Here is a 17968-nt window from a genome sequence, read left to right on the forward strand (position 1 = left end):
CCTGCAGGGTGTAGTTGAAAATTAGCAATAATGACTAAACTGCCACATTTACAAGAATGTTTATTAATGTACACTCCTGTAACTTTAAACTTTCTAAATAAGATAAAAAATGTCTTTAATCAGCTTTATATCAGGAGCAGAATTCCAAATAAATTATGTATGACTTGTGTAAGAATGTGTTTTTAATGGGAAATAATTATATAAAATTCAGATGAATGTATTAATATTTAACTTTTAATTTCTGAGTGATAACTCATCTGTATTTGCTTTCTTAAGGCAGCTACAGGTCTCATAGTGGATGTCTTTTTGTAATAAAGTGTGCGTGGATGGTCCAAGGTCTGATTGTGTACATGTGAGTTGCTCTGCCCCGTCTGAAGTCTTGGCTGCAGTGGGCTGGGAGTTACCGACACCTCCTCTCCTCTCTAGTTTTTTTTTTTTTTCTAAAATCCCTGAGTGTGGCCGGGAGCTTTTCTGCTCCCCTCTCTGCACGGCCTGACTTCCCATTGGACAACTGGTGCACTTTCGGGGAGGAGCTCCACTGGCAGCAAAAAGGAGGAAAGAATTTAACTGCGCAAAAGTCCTGTGTGGTGACGGATGTCCAGTACAGAACTTTTTCAATGTGCGTTTCATAGAGACACAGAGATGGGGACGGCTTGAACGAGAAGTGAGACTCAGCACGCTGCACTGTTGTTAAGACTTTTCTGCCTTTTTTTTTCTTGTGAAGTGAACTGTGATTTGAGGAGGGAGAAGCGTATTTTGGAGCTTTATTTTTCCGCCAAGTGAAGACATGCAGGCTCGCTACTCCGTGTCCAGTCCCAACTCTCTGGGCGTCGTGCCGTACATCAGCAGCGACCCGAGTTACTACCGGGCCGCAGCCGGTGGGGGATACACCGGGATGCCCGCACCTATGAACATGTACTCTCATGCAGCTCATGACCAATACCCTGCCAGCATGGCCCGGGCGTATGGACCGTACACCCCTCAACCTCAGCCCAAGGATATGGTCAAACCCCCCTACAGCTACATTGCGCTCATCACCATGGCTATCCAAAACTCGCCTGACAAGAAGGTGACCCTGAATGGGATTTACCAGTTTATAATGGAGAGATTTCCATTTTACCGAGACAACAAGCAGGGGTGGCAGAACAGCATCAGGCACAATCTGTCTCTGAATGAGTGTTTTGTCAAGGTGCCCCGCGATGATAAAAAGCCCGGTAAAGGCAGCTACTGGACCCTAGACCCGGACTCTTACAACATGTTCGAAAACGGGAGCTTCTTGAGGAGAAGGCGGCGGTTCAAGAAGAAGGACGCGCTGAAAGAGAAGGAAGATCGGCTGCAGAAGGATCTGCCGCCGAGGCAGTCGCAGCAAGGCCGGGAGCAGGAGCAGCAGCAACCGGTGCAGCAGGGCTCCAAGCCGGTGAGGATCCAGGATATTAAGACTGAGAACGGGGCGGTCACGCCACCGCAGGCCGACTCGCCCTCCTTGAGCACCGTGCCCAAAATCGAGAGCCCGGACAGCAGCAGCATGTCCAGCGGGAGCCCTCACAGCATCCCCTCCAACAGATCCATCGGCATGGACAGCTCCGAGCACCACCAGCACCACAACCAGGCCTCGACGCAGGGCTTCAGCGTGGACAACATCATGACCTCCCTTCGGGGGTCTCCACAAGGGGAGCTCACCTCCAGCCTCACCGCCTCCACCAGGACAGGTATTACACCGTCTTTGTCCTTAAACTATTCTCCAAGTCAGACATCCGTGTATAGCTCACCGTGTAACCAAAACTCCATCTCCACTACCTCCAACGCGACCTATCATTGTAACATGCAAGCCATGAGCTTGTACGCCGGGGACAGGTCGAGCCACTTGGCACCGAGCACCACCGTGGACGAAACGTTGCCAGATTACTCAGTCACCACCACCTCATCCTCGCTGACCCACGGTAATCTGAACTCTGGGCAGGAGGGCCACCATCCCCACCAAGGGAGGCTCACCTCATGGTACCTCAACCAGGCCGGAGACCTGGGCCATCTGGGCGCGACGTACCCGGCACAGCAGCAGAACTTCCACTCAGTCCGAGAGATGTTTGAATCCCAGAGAATTGGCTTGAATAACTCGCCGGTGAATGGGAATAACAGCTGTCAGATGTCATTCCCACCGAGCCAATCCATCTATCGCACTTCGGGAGCTTTCGTATATGACTGCAGCAAGTTCTGACCAAAACTACAGGCTTGATATTCTCCTCACGGTGTTTGAACTCTTTTAAACTTCAACATTTTTACCTGTCCTCACACCACATGGACTAATATGAGACAGAAAAGAAAAACAGACTTGATCTTGGTTTTTCTAAAGAACAGTGTTACTGCAAAATAACACGTAAGTCTCTCTTTGCTTTTGTGGCTTTATATGATATGTTAAGTCAGTTTTCATGGACGTGTAAATTGCATATAGTAATTTATTTCTAAAAAAAAATGTAGCCGGATATTATGGACCAAACACCAAAAAAGTGTTTCTAAAATTGAATTGCCTTAATTGTCCAAAAAAATTGTTCCATTATAAAAGTTAAGAAAAAGGAACGTGTATATCGCCGTACTATTTCAAAGATTCTTCCTTTGTTGAAAAGTATTTTGAAGGATTTGTTTGTTTGTTTAATAAATTGTCATTTTATGTGAGTTAAAGTTAACGCCTCGTTTCTTACAGACTTTAATATAGGCTGGTGATATTTTACACTCAGTCTGGCCCGTATAAATTTTGTGTTAAAGGTAAATAGGCCTCGTTTATTTATCTAATTTGGTCTTATTTCTTTAATGGTGTTATAGTAGTTTGTCCTAGTATATATTTATATACTAAATTGGCCCTAAATAATTGGTGTGCGTTCATCAGACAATATGTTTAAAATAATTTGGACTCTACTGCACAAATTCAGATCTTAAATAATTTTTACTATAAACTTGTATATATATATTCTCTTGTAAAGATGCATTAGAAGCACATTTTTCTCCTTCTTCCTGTAAAGGAAAAAGCAAACATGAAAAAATACTGAGGCAAAAAGCAAATTTGTATCCAACGACACATGTGCGTCCAAATTGAAAACGTATGCTCATGATGTGTGTATTTCAGGGCTTCTAACATTAATATTTCACTTGAATTCTCTTTATATTTTTTATTGTCATATTAGAAATGCTGAAGGTTTTATATATACGAGATGATTATAGAGATGATGTTGACCTGAGGCCCATAGACCTGCTGGGAACCAGCCTGCACACAGCACTACTTTGTTTTGGATTGCGTTGTGTGTTTACTGGCGCATACCAGTGCTTACTTAATATCATACCACACATGCCAAAGATAGTCCCGTTGTCACTTCAGTCTTGATGTTTGAATTCTCACCAGTCTGACTGACATGACGCTGACCTGAATGGAAACAACGACGACCGGCACGTTTTATTATTATACGTAGCTCAGCCCAAGTGTGTGTGTGTGTGTGGATATTTAACAGCAAGAAAGTGTAAATATTAAATTGGCTTTATGTACTCAAAATGTCAGGTTGATGTTTTATTGTAATCCTAGCTGGCAGATTTTCTAAAAAACCGGGTTGTTTTCCTTCAGTGGCATTAATGAAGAGGAATCAATCTATTTTAATCACGCTCAATGGAAACTCATAAATTACTTTAAAACAGACATTTTTTTTCGCTAGTTTTACACGAATAGAAATTGTTTCATTTAAATATGGAACACGTCTGTTGTAATGCATCTCCAGCCGGCAATGAAAAGAGCGTTTAATTTAGGTCTGTTAAATATTTTATTGTATTTTATTTGCTCATTTATTTTTTAATTGGGGGTTTTCAAATATTTATTACGCGCAGGTAGATATTTATTTTAAATGTCATTGTTATATTATATCTTATAATATATACAGAATTTAAAAAATATGTTCCATTTATTTTTGCTTGGATACACTTGTGCTTGACATGTGCGTAAAATGCTGCAAGCTTACACTCCGCACAAAGACAACGTCAGTATATATATTTTAAATAATAATAATAATACTACTACTAATAATAATAATAATAATAATAATAATAATAATAATAATTCAACGACAAACTCACGTTTATAGACGTTATAAGATTTGAACAAAAATTAATAATAAATAAATAAAACCTTATGACCAGGTAATATATCATAATATAAACTTGTTAATAAATAGGATATTAAAAAATTTGTAAGACACGTCTATAAATTCCAAAGCGAGCATCTTGATTTTCTATCGAATCTTGTTTGTGAAGTGACTTTTTCTGAATATTTCAGAGTTTTCCCCCCCAAAGTTTCCTTTCTAACAGAAACAGTGGGGATGGCAGCATGTATTTCAGGCTGCGACAGACGCCAACACACTCCTGAGCGAGAAGCATATCATAATACAATATATAAAGTGTGATTCAGTGACGCAGAGTGGGTCAGATGGGTTTATTCCTCACGTCCTTATCGCCAGCTTGAGCCTCTAGACCAACCAGGCGAGAGCATCAATGCCAAGAGTACAACACATCAAAACAAAACATGTCTGAGTGAGTAGCTGCAGGCCATGTGAATATTTTAGACTGTACAGGCCGTATTGCACTGGTGTGTATTCGCGAACAACAACAGCAAAGAACAAAAAAAGAAAATATTTGAATTGTTCCGTGTAGCCACAATGAAACTCCGATTGCACCAACCATAATCAGGCTCATAAAAGTCATTAGATACTTTCCCAAGTATAGGCCTAATAAACAAACGTCGTGTTAGTCCAAAGATTGATGGCGCCCTCACAGAATAGACCAGGTCAGGAAGGAATAAAATTCAATCAGAGAGCTGGAATCGTTTTTCATGAGACGGAAAAGGCAGAGAGGGAGACGGGGGTCAATGAGGAGGATGTCGGCCGCCCAAGCACCATCAACAATATAACAGGACATAGCAGCACAGAGAGGGAGAGAGAGAGAGAACCAGAGTATAGCTTAGCTTGGTGTGTGTGATACTAATTCCTTAACACTGTCAGTAGTACAATTTAAAGAGAGAAAAGAGTCCTGGAATAAGGTGTAAAACACATGCGCAGAGAACGGTTGAAATGGTAGATTATAGGATAATTTGTAGTTCTGGCACTGAAAATGAACTGATACTGTAATTAACACTGGGCCTATACTGTAGTTTCCTACGTGGGGCCCAGGGGGCCTCATCCTGTCCCGAGGGGTCATACAGCAAAATAGGTACAAATTTAATTTCACTTCCATTTCCCTTTTCAGAATAATTGACTAGTTTTCCCTTTAGAGATATGCCTCCACGTACAGTACAGTACAATTGTGGTAGTAGAATAAAAAACAAAAAACAAAACAAAACACCAGTACAAATCAGATATTGCTCAGTCTCATTAAACAGGGGCCCTGTGTCTGTCTGGGGCTCTTTTAACACGTAGAAGACATTTGGGGACCCCTGTTTCAGCCTGTATGAGGCTTCACTCTGCCTTTTCCCTGAAACGTTCCGCTACATTCCTGAAAATGCACAACTTCCCTCACTGCTTTGGGTCAAATAGCAAAGACAAAAGCGTCTATGTTACCCAAGCCGTTAATATTTAACATATCAATTCTGCACTTTTGTTACCTCATGGGTTTTAAAAGGAGATATAAAATATTTTGAAATAACATTGTCTCGTTTTACTGTTGTTTTTGTCGCCGATCTGATTTTTCTCTGTAGAGTAATAGTAATAGGCGTATTTAGAAAGTGTAATGACCCAAACCATTCAATCATCATACTGTGTATTCTGAATTTGTTTCGATAAACTTAAGTGGCAGTAGTTGAGATGTGTGTTAGTGTGTTTGGAGGTCAGGTCAGAGTTCACGAAATGCCTCCCAATACAAAACACATTATTTTAAGATAGCATTGATTAAAAAAATAAAATAAAACAAATATCTTATTGTGAAATTTATAATAATTACAGACTGATAACGAGCAAACTAATATGTCGTAGGCGAAAATCGTGTCTGGTGATGATGCACAACCACAAATCAGATGTAAAATTTTGCAAGTTTTTGACTATTATTACCTGAAAAGGCGTGACTGTCAAATGGCGAGTGGCAATGGTTATTACATTGTTAATAAATTTGAACTTCAAGTTGTTACACAAATATGCTGTTCTCATTTTACAAACGTTTAACAGACGTTTATTTATCTCAGCTCAGAGACAGTATGAAACATTTTCCTTAAATATCACACCAGACATTTCTTTTCTCTTTGGTGCGTCGACTGTCACAGGGATAATTTAAGACCACCGAGTCAGTAGGTTATAACGCATGTAGTTTTTGGCAATCAAATTTCATTTTGTCTTACTTTATTCGTCTATTTGATATGGCCAGCACGCGTTAATGATTATTATAGAATAAAAATACAAGACGTAAACATGCCGGATTAAAAAAATACTAATCGCTAATTGCACTCCAGGGAAGGTAACAAAACATTATAAATGACAATGTACAAATACAAATACACGAATCATACGTTTAAAAAGGCAAAAAAGGACAAAACAAAATGTACGACATGTCAAGGTATCACAAGTGATTTAGTGTTTTGGTTGTAAAGGCTGCCAGCTCTGCGTAAAAAACGCAATGCGATTGAGTTTACGTGTCTACCTGCAAACTTCTACATTACACTGAAGTCTGGGCCCCTGCAGACAGTGTGCACCTGTATGCCTGAGTGACCAGCTCAGCTCAGCTCAGCTCAGTATGGAAAATGATGTGTTTTAGCTCCTCGGTTATAGCGTACAAGACCCGAGTTTTCAAGCGCCATCTGTTTCTAATTAGGAGTCCATAGACGCAAATTCTGTCTGCAGCTCTGCGGCCAAACGAGTGAAAGGTTGGAGGTCCAACACTTGTCTCTCCCACAAGGAAAAAATAAGCGCTGCGTGCAGCCTCTCGTCCTGCGTGTCTCATTTTAAAGACAAACGATAATTTTCGATGAAATAATTCACTCGGCTTTGTCAAAACAGGCAGAGCGATGGGCTGTAAACAAGGCTTCTGGATTAAATAATGAGGTCGAAACCGTCCAGCATCTTCGGGTCTATAAAGACATGAACTGGTGCAGACCTGGTGAGCGCTGGGCCGCCGGGATAATGGGGTACTGTGTGTGAATTCAGTCCGACGGGAAACGGCCGACCTGCGAATAACCCGACAGCCTTGGCGAGAGACCTCAAAACCGAACAGAGTTGCCTTCAAGTTACACAAAACCTGCTTTTCTGCTGCTCGGGCCTGCGGTTTCTAATTATAGCACCTTTAACTCACCGAGCACTTGAATGTCTCAATTATACCGCGTGACTTACAGTAATTTATTGTCAAGTTAATTTTGTGAATATAGTTTTGAAGGTCTCATGGCTGACGAAATTACAACCCTCTTTTAAATCTCAATGGGAGGAATAAAGCGTCATTCTGTCGCAGGTGTGCGTGATAAAATTACATTCTCACATTTATACTCTTGCCAATTCATTAATTACTTTATTAAAAATTGAAATCCTCAAATATATTAAATATAAACATTCATTATCGCAGTTTATTATGAAATTACTAAATAAGCAAACAAATGTGTTAAACGAATGAACGACTTTCCAACTCTTCAGTGTTACGTTTGCAGAACACACTAGAGCTCGTAGTAAAATAAACATTATAATTGAGTTGATTAGAATTAAATAAAACAATTCAATAGAACAATAGAATAAATTAGTGTCGTGATTTTTTGTTTTACCTGGTTAAGTGAAAATACTTATCCTGCTCCCTTAAATAAATGTACAACTAACATGCTCACGCATACATGTGAGGAGACACAGTATGCACATATATACAGACACAATACACATTAAATAAAAATGACACCGGGTTTATAAGAGTTTATATGAAGAAGAAGAAAGTCTGCCCCAGTTGCCTCCTGCAGCAGGGAGCAAACTTGAACTCTGTAACTTGTGACATGAGAGGGACACTTCAAAGCTGTCCAACTCCTGCTATTTGAGCCACAGTAGCAGTTGTCTGTGTCTTTCGCGGGTCTCATCTCATTTTATGGTGCAAGGCGGCCACTGGGCTATGAAAACATCAACAGCAGACTTTAGACTGCTGTTAGACTGAGACAAGAAGAGACTGTCTCTTCTTTTACTGAGAGGGGATGTTGACAGAATTATATTCAAGGCATAGTCACAGTCAGACATACAATATATATATGTACATATAAACATCCGTTTTAATATAATAAAAACAAATATTCTAATTAGTGAATTGACAGTAGGTCTAAATATTTTGTTTCATCTTCTATATTTGTAGGTGGATATGTTTTTTGAAACGTTTATTGCACTTATGAAAAGATAAAAATAAAAGCAATAGAAAGCCACAAGCAGAGCATATAATGTAAATTTTATGCTATTTTTTTCTGATGATTTGAAGCCCTTCTGTTGTCACAGAATTTATCTTAAAATTAACCCAACAATCAGGACAAAGGATGAATTAGAAAACAAAATGCTGAGGACATTTTCACAATTCACACATATTGTTAAATAGACAGGAGGTAGCATATTAATTCATATGAAGGGAAATTAATTTCAGATTAATGTAATATCATACTTCAAGGGCATCTCTGCATATATACTGTATATTAGTGGTGTGAAACTCATTTTAGTTCATGGGCCACACAAAGCCCTCATCTGGGCTGGACCAGTAAAACCATTTCATAATAACATATAATGAACAACACTTCAAACTGTTTCCCCTTTATTTAAAGTAAGAAGCAAAACATTAAGAAAACAATCACAGGGTTGGAGTCTAAAGAATAATAAGTGCAATTTCAACAGCACATATCAGGAATAGCATTTCATTTAAATATTTTAATCAATAACGTTTCTACAATTGTCACACTTTGCAAGGTCACCCAGTGGGCCTGACTGAACCCTTTGGTGGGCTGGTTCTGGCCCATGGGCCGTATCTTTGACATTCTTGCTGTATACTGTAGGGCAGTGGTTTTCAAAGTTGGCTCCTGGAACCACCAGGGGTCCTTGAGTGGGTTGTAGAGGGAAGAATAGAATATTTTTTATTATTACACAAGCGAAGAAATAGGGTTGGTTGTTTTAACTGAGTGCACTTTATAGTGGTCTTAATTTGGCCATTGTTTGACTTTAAAGACTTAATTATTTTCAAAGCTAAAAAAGTCTGTACTCAGAGGGGATTCCTCAGGACAAACTGCAGTCAAATGTCCATCTACTGTGGGGGTCCTTGACCTGAAAAAGTTTGGGAACCCCTGTTGCGTGCACATGGCAACATCACATCAGTTTTCACCAGACTCTCTCCTGATCCACACATCCTTGAAGTTCAGGGAGGTGGGTGTCATCCGCACCAAAAGAGGAGGAGACAGTGCTGGAAGTGACCCATCTCAGTGTCCTTTCAGTCCTTTCAGTTGTCTCCAAGGAGGAGAAAAGAGAGTGTCACACCAACCAGAGACAGAGACAGTGATGAATAGGGCTGCAGAGTAAAAGTCATAATTCCTTAAAATAGAAGAAGGAAAAAAAGTGGCTTCACACAGGAGGTGGATCACTGAGGAAAATAAACATGAAATTTGGTTTTAATAGGGGGAGGGAGTGTGTTTGTGTTTGTGTGTGTTCGTGTGTGTGTGTGTGTGTGTGTGTGTAGAGGTAAAGCCGTTTAAACTATTAAAAAATCCAACTCGTAATTGATTCCTGGCAGAATCACTGCGTGCTCCTCCATGCAGGACTGAGAGGTTGTGAAAACATGTGTGAAAGAGAAGATTTTGATGTGTGATTTATATAAAAAGATAAAACCAATCTTCACTAGACTTCCTCCTGAATAATTTCTAAGTGTCTTGTCACGTGTTCCCTTTTCTGCCACCACTTTTATTTTGAAATTCACTAAAAAGGCAGCGTTGACAACAGCTCTGAGCTCTCTGGGACATCAAGACTGGACTTATCCAAAGTACTGTCACTGATTTATTAGACACAGATACAGCTGCAATGTTTGTTTTTTTTTCAGCCATCAGTGATTAAGATTTTATAATCACATATTTGCTCTGTCAATCATGCAAAGAGGTCAGTAGGTCATGAAATTATCTGATTAAAATTTGATGAAAATTCAGAGCTATAACGGCAAATCTGTCAACAATAACACATCCAATCAGGGGAAATGTGATGTCATCCAAGTCTCCAGTCTTTCCGCCCTCTCTGACCTCGTTGACAGATTTGGTAAGTGATGTTTAGATAAATGAGGTGCAGAGGTGTATACAAAGCTGAATCAACCACATCTTATTCATCGACTAATAACTTCACCTTCAAGTCTGAATAAATGATTAAACATTATTTCAAGCTTCAAACGTGATCAAGCATTAAAGGACCAGTTTGTAGGATTTAGTGGTACCTGGCAGTTAGTTTGCACCGTCCCCTTCCCAGCATATAGGAGAACAGTGGCCATGAAACTCGAAAGACTTGAAAGACGAAAAAAAGGCTGTATCTAGAGCCGGTTTGGTTTGTTCATTCTGGGCTACTGTAGAAATATGGCAGTGCAACATGGTAGCCTGGAAGAGGGCCCATGCCCTCTATAGACATAAATGTCTCATTCTAAGTTAATATTATAATATTAATATTATCTTCCATTACTGCTATATGCTGCCAATAAATCCCTGGAAATCTGGACCATTAGTTAAATTAAAGGTAGCTTAATGAAAGCTTAAGCTATGCCTCTGTGTTATATTTTCGTTTTCAGTTAGCTTTGTTATCTGAATTTCTTTTAAATCATTTCAAAAAAGCCAGCCCAAACTTATTCTGCTGTCACATGTACAATAGCCAAGAGGAAAATCAAATTATCTGCTAAAGCTGCTTGCAAGCACTTGAAACACCATGTTTACATCAACATTTATTCAGATCCGCAATCAATATCTTACACCCTGGACCTTTAAACACAATTTCAAGCTTGAAACACGATCAAGCATTAAATATGTGTTAATATTACTCAGCAGTTATTCATCAATGTCCTAAAAGATTTGAACAGTGTGACTGATTCACTTTGCTACGGTTGCCATTGAATTCATAACAATGAGCTTCGGAAAGACTGTAAGTGACTCTGAGTGCGTGTAACAATAAGTGTGTGTTTCTGTGTGTGACACTCATGCGTTCTCCAAATTTCACCTGGGTTGTGTTCAGTCGCTGAAATAACCAGAATAGCAGGAAGCAGAGATTTACCTGCAACCCCATCAACACCACCACACAACACAAACACACACGCACAAACAACATGCTATGATGGAGAATTACTATGCAGAATGGAGTGTGATGTAAAACACAAGGAAGGAAATACAAATTGGCTGAAAGCAAAACACTGACGTAAGTCACAACTATTACACATTTCCAGAGTTTCCAGAGGAGATTGAAGTTTCATTGAATTAAAAATAGAACTTGTGTGCTGGTGGGACATCATATAATTAATTACATTGATCATACTTGCAGCATTAAAGCTGCAGTCGGCAATTTGAACGTACAGTGCAGAACCTTCCGCCTCTCTCTGCTGCCTCATATCACTTTACAAAGCCCCTCTCACCAAATGACGCACCAGTCACGCACATTTTGCTTGGCTTGAAGTGGAATGTCAGAGTTGTCAACTGCTGTAACTAACTAGCACAGTAGGTCTTGTCTACTTAGAACAAACTGAGAGGTAAGAAAGACATGAAGACACTAAGACGCATAGAACCCGGATGACCTTTGTTTGTACAGTGTCGCTGTAATAGGTTAGTTGCGTGCTAATGAAGGTTTATTGGTTGGTTCATTCAGACTGGATCCAATTAAAAAAACAAACATGGAAAAAGGTGGGTTCTCACAGACACATATTTTAAAGAATCCCTCCAATTAAAATAAATATTGTTAGTGACATGCAATGGTAAAATTTAGTTATTTCAACCAAAATTATTATGAAACAATATTGCCTACTGCAGCTTTAACCTTTTCCTGTGACCTAAAACAGCGTCAACATACAGTAAAACATTGTTTAAGTAATAAAACATACAACATGGAGCAAAAACAAAATATAAAAAATATGGTGAGCAATCATTGCAATGCATGTAATACAATATAACCATGTACAAACAAATACGAGAAGCACAACATAGCTCTTTTCAGTGATCCAGAATGGATCTCGAGTGTCAGCTGTCTGGGCTTGTGTCAATGGACTATCTACCCTTTGACCTCTGAAAGGAAAAACCATCCCTCCCAACGGTCTTTTTCGGCCGCCCATTGTTTACTCTTCAGCCAGTTAACTAATTTTCTCCAAGTCGTCCTTTCTCCATTTACATGCTTGGCTGCATTATAAAAAGCAGTCAAATTCAGGGGAGAGAATGTTGAGGAAGAGAGTCCATGTAGGGCACAAAATGGGGAAAATAAGGATTTTCAAAGATTTTAAAACAACATGAGTTGGTAGAATGTGATCTGAAGACACCAAGAGAGAGAAGTGGTAAAGGAAAATATCAGAAAGCTGTGAGTGAGGGATTGTGCTCAGGCTGATGTGATGGCCACATCCTCAACTCTGCATCATACCAGTGCATGCTTGAGTAGAATATTTTGACCATTTTAAACTGGTTCAACTTAAAAGTTGAAGTTCCACTGCTACCTTAAATGAGTCAGTTAACTGAACATGGTTTGAATAACTTGTTCAAAGTCATCTGATGAGTTTTGAAAATCTAAAATCAATTGTAAGTTAAGTGAACATTGAACAAATGCTAACATTCAAGTTCAATAAGGCTAAGATATTAAGTTGAATCAACTGGATAGGAAATGATTCTGAAACCAACCATTAGCTCTGTTTGTGATTTATAATAACATGTGGACACACAGGAGGTTTTAATCATGTCTTTTTATTCAAACTACAAAACAGAGGGGTAAGAGGAGAGTTTTAACTCTAAAACATTTGGACGCTGGGAATATTATTATTAATATACTGATCAGATTTCTTAACTTTCTAACTTAATTTAATGAGTTGAGTGAACTCACAGCAGCACATTGATTCTACTCAAGTTTAATGTCACCACAACTCATGTTATGGTGGTCTGGATATAAAACCCAGAAATTTTAAATTGAGTTAAGGTGAGTTATTTATCTTAAGTTAATGAGAAAACATTAGTTGGTTCCACTTAATTCCTGTATGATGTTTTACTGTGAACTGAAGTTTTGAATTCTGGTGCACTTTGGCCGAAGATAGTTTTTTTTTTTACAAACTAAAGAATTCATGTCAGTTGATCCACTCATGCGTTATCCATGCTGCGTTAGATTTGTCAACTCTAAAAGTATTCTGAAACCTCTGACAAACATTTAAAAATGAAAAAACATCTATGTTGCTCCGATGGGAAGTCTAGAATATAAATAAGCACATGTTGTTGTATATATTCACATATTTTAATGTGTTGAATGAACTCAGAGAAAATCATGACTTTACACTCAATTCAAATTCATATCTTCATGTATTTCTCTGGTGTGCAGGTGTGAGGTCTTCTCCGTCTGGTGAGAGGCAGCCAGATGGTGTTTGTGTGTGATGGCTGGCGAGCAGCAGCGATACAGCGGTGGTTCCTTTCACAGATCAGCACTCATATCTCTGTTCCATCTCCAGCCTCTCCGCTCATATAAACATCCCCAGTCCATGGCCCTCTGATGTTTTCGCCATTGTGTTTACAGTGAGAAGTCAGGCAAATTCGTGAACTTTAAGACAAAGAGAACAAGGATGAACAATGAGGCCGAGGGGCTGAGTGGCTGAGCGCTTGAATTAGGGGTAGTGAAAAATTATACATTTTCTAAAATGCAAAACGATTTTCTTGGCAAATTCTTTAAAATTTTTAGCTAGTAAAGTTACCTTTAAATCTCACTTTTTTTTAAAAAACCAAACATATGAAGACATTCACTGTGTTTCAGGAATTTAGTTGCATCAACTTAACTTAACCTAAATATACAAATTTTATTTATTCAGGTCAATTAAACTTAAAATCTTCAGTATCTATTTTCAGAACATTTCAGAACTTTTAAATGAGTTCTTCTAACTTTAAGTCTTTTGATTTAAAATGATGAGTTGAATGAATGTACTGCACAGTTCAATCAACTCATTAAATTAAGTTTCTAAAGGAACATGATCAGCATATTGGCAAACTTCCCAGCATGTATTGTTTGAGTGTAAAAGGAAATCAAATTCTTTGTAATGTCTGTCATCGGTGTGACTAAGGAGTTGTTGGTTCAAATTAATATCTTAAGTTCTTAATAAACTAAAATAACACATACATTTCCTATCTGACTAAGCAATTGTGTTCATCTAACTTCTTAATTTTTTGAAATACTTTGAGTTGAAGTAGTTTTTGTAAGTTGGTGCTAACAAGTTTGTTTGACTAGAAAAGCTTATTTGTTTTGAATCATTGCGAAATTATCTCAACTTATCTTTTCAAATTCATTAAATGTAAAATCTGAAGGCAGCCTGGACAGTAACTTTTTTAAGTTAAAACAAACAGTTTATTTTTACAGTGTACTGCACATTATGTTCTCTTTGCATGGTCTGCAGTAATAAACAGATCTTCCAGTAGGATTTAACAAACAGCATTTAATCCTGCTGAGGTTTTTATGTACACTCTGCACACCATACTCCACACGCAGTAGGAAACAAGTTCAATTACACTGATTCAGCATGGACATGGGCGGACCCCGACCCAGAAAAAAACAGAAGTCACGTTTCAGCGCTCAGGAGGGCCTGTGGCAACCAAAATGAAGAGTTCAAGAAAAGTGGAATGCAACACACACATGCACACACACGTAAATGCTTACTCACAATTCTTACTCATTCGGCCAAAAGGTGAAATTGGCTTTGCAGTGGAGCAAATGAGATGCAGCCTTCACTTCTGAAAAAGGAGCTTTGTCTGAAATTAATCTCACAAAAACAATCATGCACATTTCCAATCCAAACCCCATGCAATGCTTCGACTCCAACATCAAAGCGTGCTCAAAGCGATTGTCTCCCCCCTCTTGCTCCTTTTAAACTGCCTCTTTTTCAACAGTAGAAAGAAGAAAAATCCCCTGAACATCAAAGAGGGAGACAGAGAAAGTAATTTAGCCTTATCTTAATTGAGCTGCAATTTTAATAATGATCTTACACATTGGGACCGAGGAGGAGCGAAGGAGCTGCAGGCTGCAGGACGACAGGCAGCTCTGTGCTCCATGCTGCTGCTCTGCTTGTCTAATCTCAGCTCCAGACATGTCATTGGCCAGTGATTTATGATGACCTAATGTTTTGTTTACTTCATGCTCATAACAGGCGGGCAGATTGCATAGGGCATGCCGTATGGGGAGACATGAAAGCGCTGGGACTGCTTTGCAGAGCTGCAGTCCCCGGCAGTTCACAGAAATAAACAGCTCTGTGCTGCAGCCACCTGGCACTGCAGCACCGCCTTCAAATTGAGGGCCAGCGCTGCCGGCCACTCAGTCGTTTACAGGAATCCCAGGCTGTGTGTTTCATTGGCTGTCATGAGGCTGCAGCCATCAATCTGCGATGTGGAGGATACACACTTGATTTAACCTCTGGAGAAACACATTGACCCCTCTGTTCGTGCACTTTCTCAATAATTGACTCGCCTTTGCCGTACAAGAGGGCAAGCATATGGAGGCTGACAACTGCTTGACAGTAAGGTCAAGAGTCCAGTGAGTCAGTCCACTTTTAAGCGTCTTGGATTCGGCTTCTGTTGGTGGTTTTCTGGTATTCAGCGAAACGACTCAGAGGGACTCATACAGTCCTGGATGCTGCGCACAGAGAATTCGGTTCCTGCTAAGAAAAATAAACACATTGTCTTACTGGTTTTCTTTACTGGTCAGGAGTTAGTGGCAAAATTTGCTAGTATGGTTAAATATTGTGTGTCTGATCAAGACTACGTAATATTGAGTAAAATGTCTTTTCCCTGAAAGTGAAGAGAAATATTTGCGGTGGATGTTAGGGGACAGTAAGGCCAGGGAGACACAAGGAAGCAGGGGCCACCTCGGGCCCTTATCTCCACTGGCTGTGGGGGTACACCCAGGTTTCACCTTCCTGATGCGGGCAGTAAAAAGTGATGGCTCCACATTTTTTTCTTCTAGCTTCTTTACAGTTGAAAGCTCACCAGAAAATCTTTGTATACCATCTTCAAGCCATAAACACTCTTTTTTTTTTTTTTATCTTGTCTTTAATCTCAAATGATCGCATTTTTTGGGGAAAAAGGTTTCTGACTTTGAATCCCACGTACTGTCACAGCCCATTGAAAGACTTAGTCAATTTACTCTGAACTCTGCCCACATCCATCCTTAGTCATTCTTTCTTCCGTTGACTAATAATACTGCCATTCTGGGAGCTGACCTACATTGGACCTGGGGTCAGAATCTTCATGACTAACACTCCTTCTATGTGCATAAAAGTTATTATTAACTAGATATTAACAGAGTTGGTTCCACCAGACATACAGTATGTACTGTAGAAGCAGTTACACCAAATATGACAATATGACAGATTTAAGATTTATGTTTTATGGGATAGTTCAGATTATTTGATGTGGGGTTCTAATGTGGTACTTATCGATAGTCAGTGTATTACCTACAGTAGATGTCAGTTGCATGCCCCCAGACAGGAGAAGCAGAGGGTGTACAAGGCTAGAAGCTAAGCAATGAACTGCTGAGGACAGGGTCAGCAACAAAACGTATTTGAGCCACTTAAAAAAGTAATATCAGTTTAATTGTATGCTGTATTAAGACTATTTTTCACACTTTATTTTCCTGTCAGACAACTTTTTCCCCTGTTAAATAAGCCAAATATCGCTCTTTCAAAATCAACCAAACGCCGTGCGCAAAATCAATAATTTTACCTCACACTAATTGCTGGTGTACCGCTGCCTTGACCTGTTAGGTTGTTTATTGTTACAGTATATTATCTTGTGACTTTGGTGAATCTAAAATATCCTTTTAAAACAGCATAGCCGCACAATAAGCGAGGCGGTGGTCCAGCAACTCCCATGTTCTGCGAGGTAAAGTTAGAGCCAGTGCTTTTACGTTCTGCATCATATGGTAGAATGGTGGTGCAACATGGCGGCCTCCACGAAAGATGACCCGTGCCCTCTGTTGATAAACCACCTCATTCCAAGGTAATGAAAACAAAACAATTCTTATTTTCAGAATATTATACACATTTTTGCCATATTCCCCAAAAGTATCCAAAAAAGGAAATGTCATTAAATCATTTTCTTTTGACAAAATCATCTTTAAATATTCACACATTTTCAGAACATGTCAAGATTTATTATAATACACTTTATGGAGGGAGTTAGTGGAGAATCAAGAGAGAAGTAACAAGAGAAGGGATACTGAATCCATCAACAAATTGTCTCGAGCCAAATCTCACCCCATCTTATAAACTTCAGCTGTTTAATGTTATGTGTTTCTATTGTTTATAATACTGCCAAGAGACCATGCCTATAACTCCTTGGGATGGAGATGTCAATAGTGTAAATATTTTTCTCCTTCCCTGTCTGGCCATTCAAAATCCAATTTGAAAATCCCATCAGATAGGCATTTCCTCCTTCTGCACCAGCAACCAGAGCAGGCGACTGCTACATTCTTATCTTATCAGCAGCAACAATCTTGCATCTCGTCGTGCCCAAACAGGGAGAAACAGAATCAGAAAGTGGAAATTTAGCTCCCCACTCTGCCACAAATAATGCACATACTGAAACAAATACGCAGCTTCTTCTTTCATCGACTCAGACTGGATATTGGCTTTTTGTCAAGCAAAAGAGCAGAGAGGAAAAACCCTCTTCTTGCTCTTAATACTCCCCCGGCTTTCCCTTCTTTTTCCTCTCTCCTGGCACGGTGACACGCATGATAAGAGCAGTGAAGCAAACTGTGAGCTCTGTCTGGGTCTGTACAGGAAGCACAAG

General features: G+C 39.4%; 1 protein-coding gene across 2 annotated transcripts; it reads left to right on the forward strand.

Moving 5' to 3' along the window:
* The first annotated feature begins 566 nt into the window (after positions 1-566).
* foxc1a (forkhead box C1a) lies at positions 567-2670 on the forward strand. 2 transcript variants are annotated; one of them, XM_084732970.1, is made up of 2 exons: positions 567-1709; positions 1830-2670. In XM_084732970.1, exons 1-2 carry the CDS (start codon positions 788-790, stop codon positions 2213-2215), a joined length of 1308 nt encoding a protein of 435 aa, XP_084589096.1. In that variant the 5' UTR covers positions 567-787; the 3' UTR covers positions 2216-2670. The 2 variants fall into 2 exon arrangements, with proteins under 2 accessions (XP_084589096.1, XP_084589095.1); XM_084732969.1 differs by having other exon boundaries at positions 569-2670.
* Positions 2671-17968: the final 15298 nt, after the last annotated feature.

The sequence above is a fragment of the Lutjanus erythropterus genome, chromosome 12 (assembly GCF_056507025.1).
Source record: "Lutjanus erythropterus isolate fLutEry1 chromosome 12, fLutEry1.hap2, whole genome shotgun sequence".
In the NCBI taxonomy this organism is placed as follows: domain Eukaryota; kingdom Metazoa; phylum Chordata; class Actinopteri; order Lutjaniformes; family Lutjanidae; genus Lutjanus; species Lutjanus erythropterus.

What these genes read in the sequence shown, in the direction of transcription:
- foxc1a (XM_084732969.1), top strand. Translation starts at nt 788, where the DNA reads ATGCAGGCTCGCTACTCCGTGTCCAGTCCCAACTCTCTGGGCGTCGTG.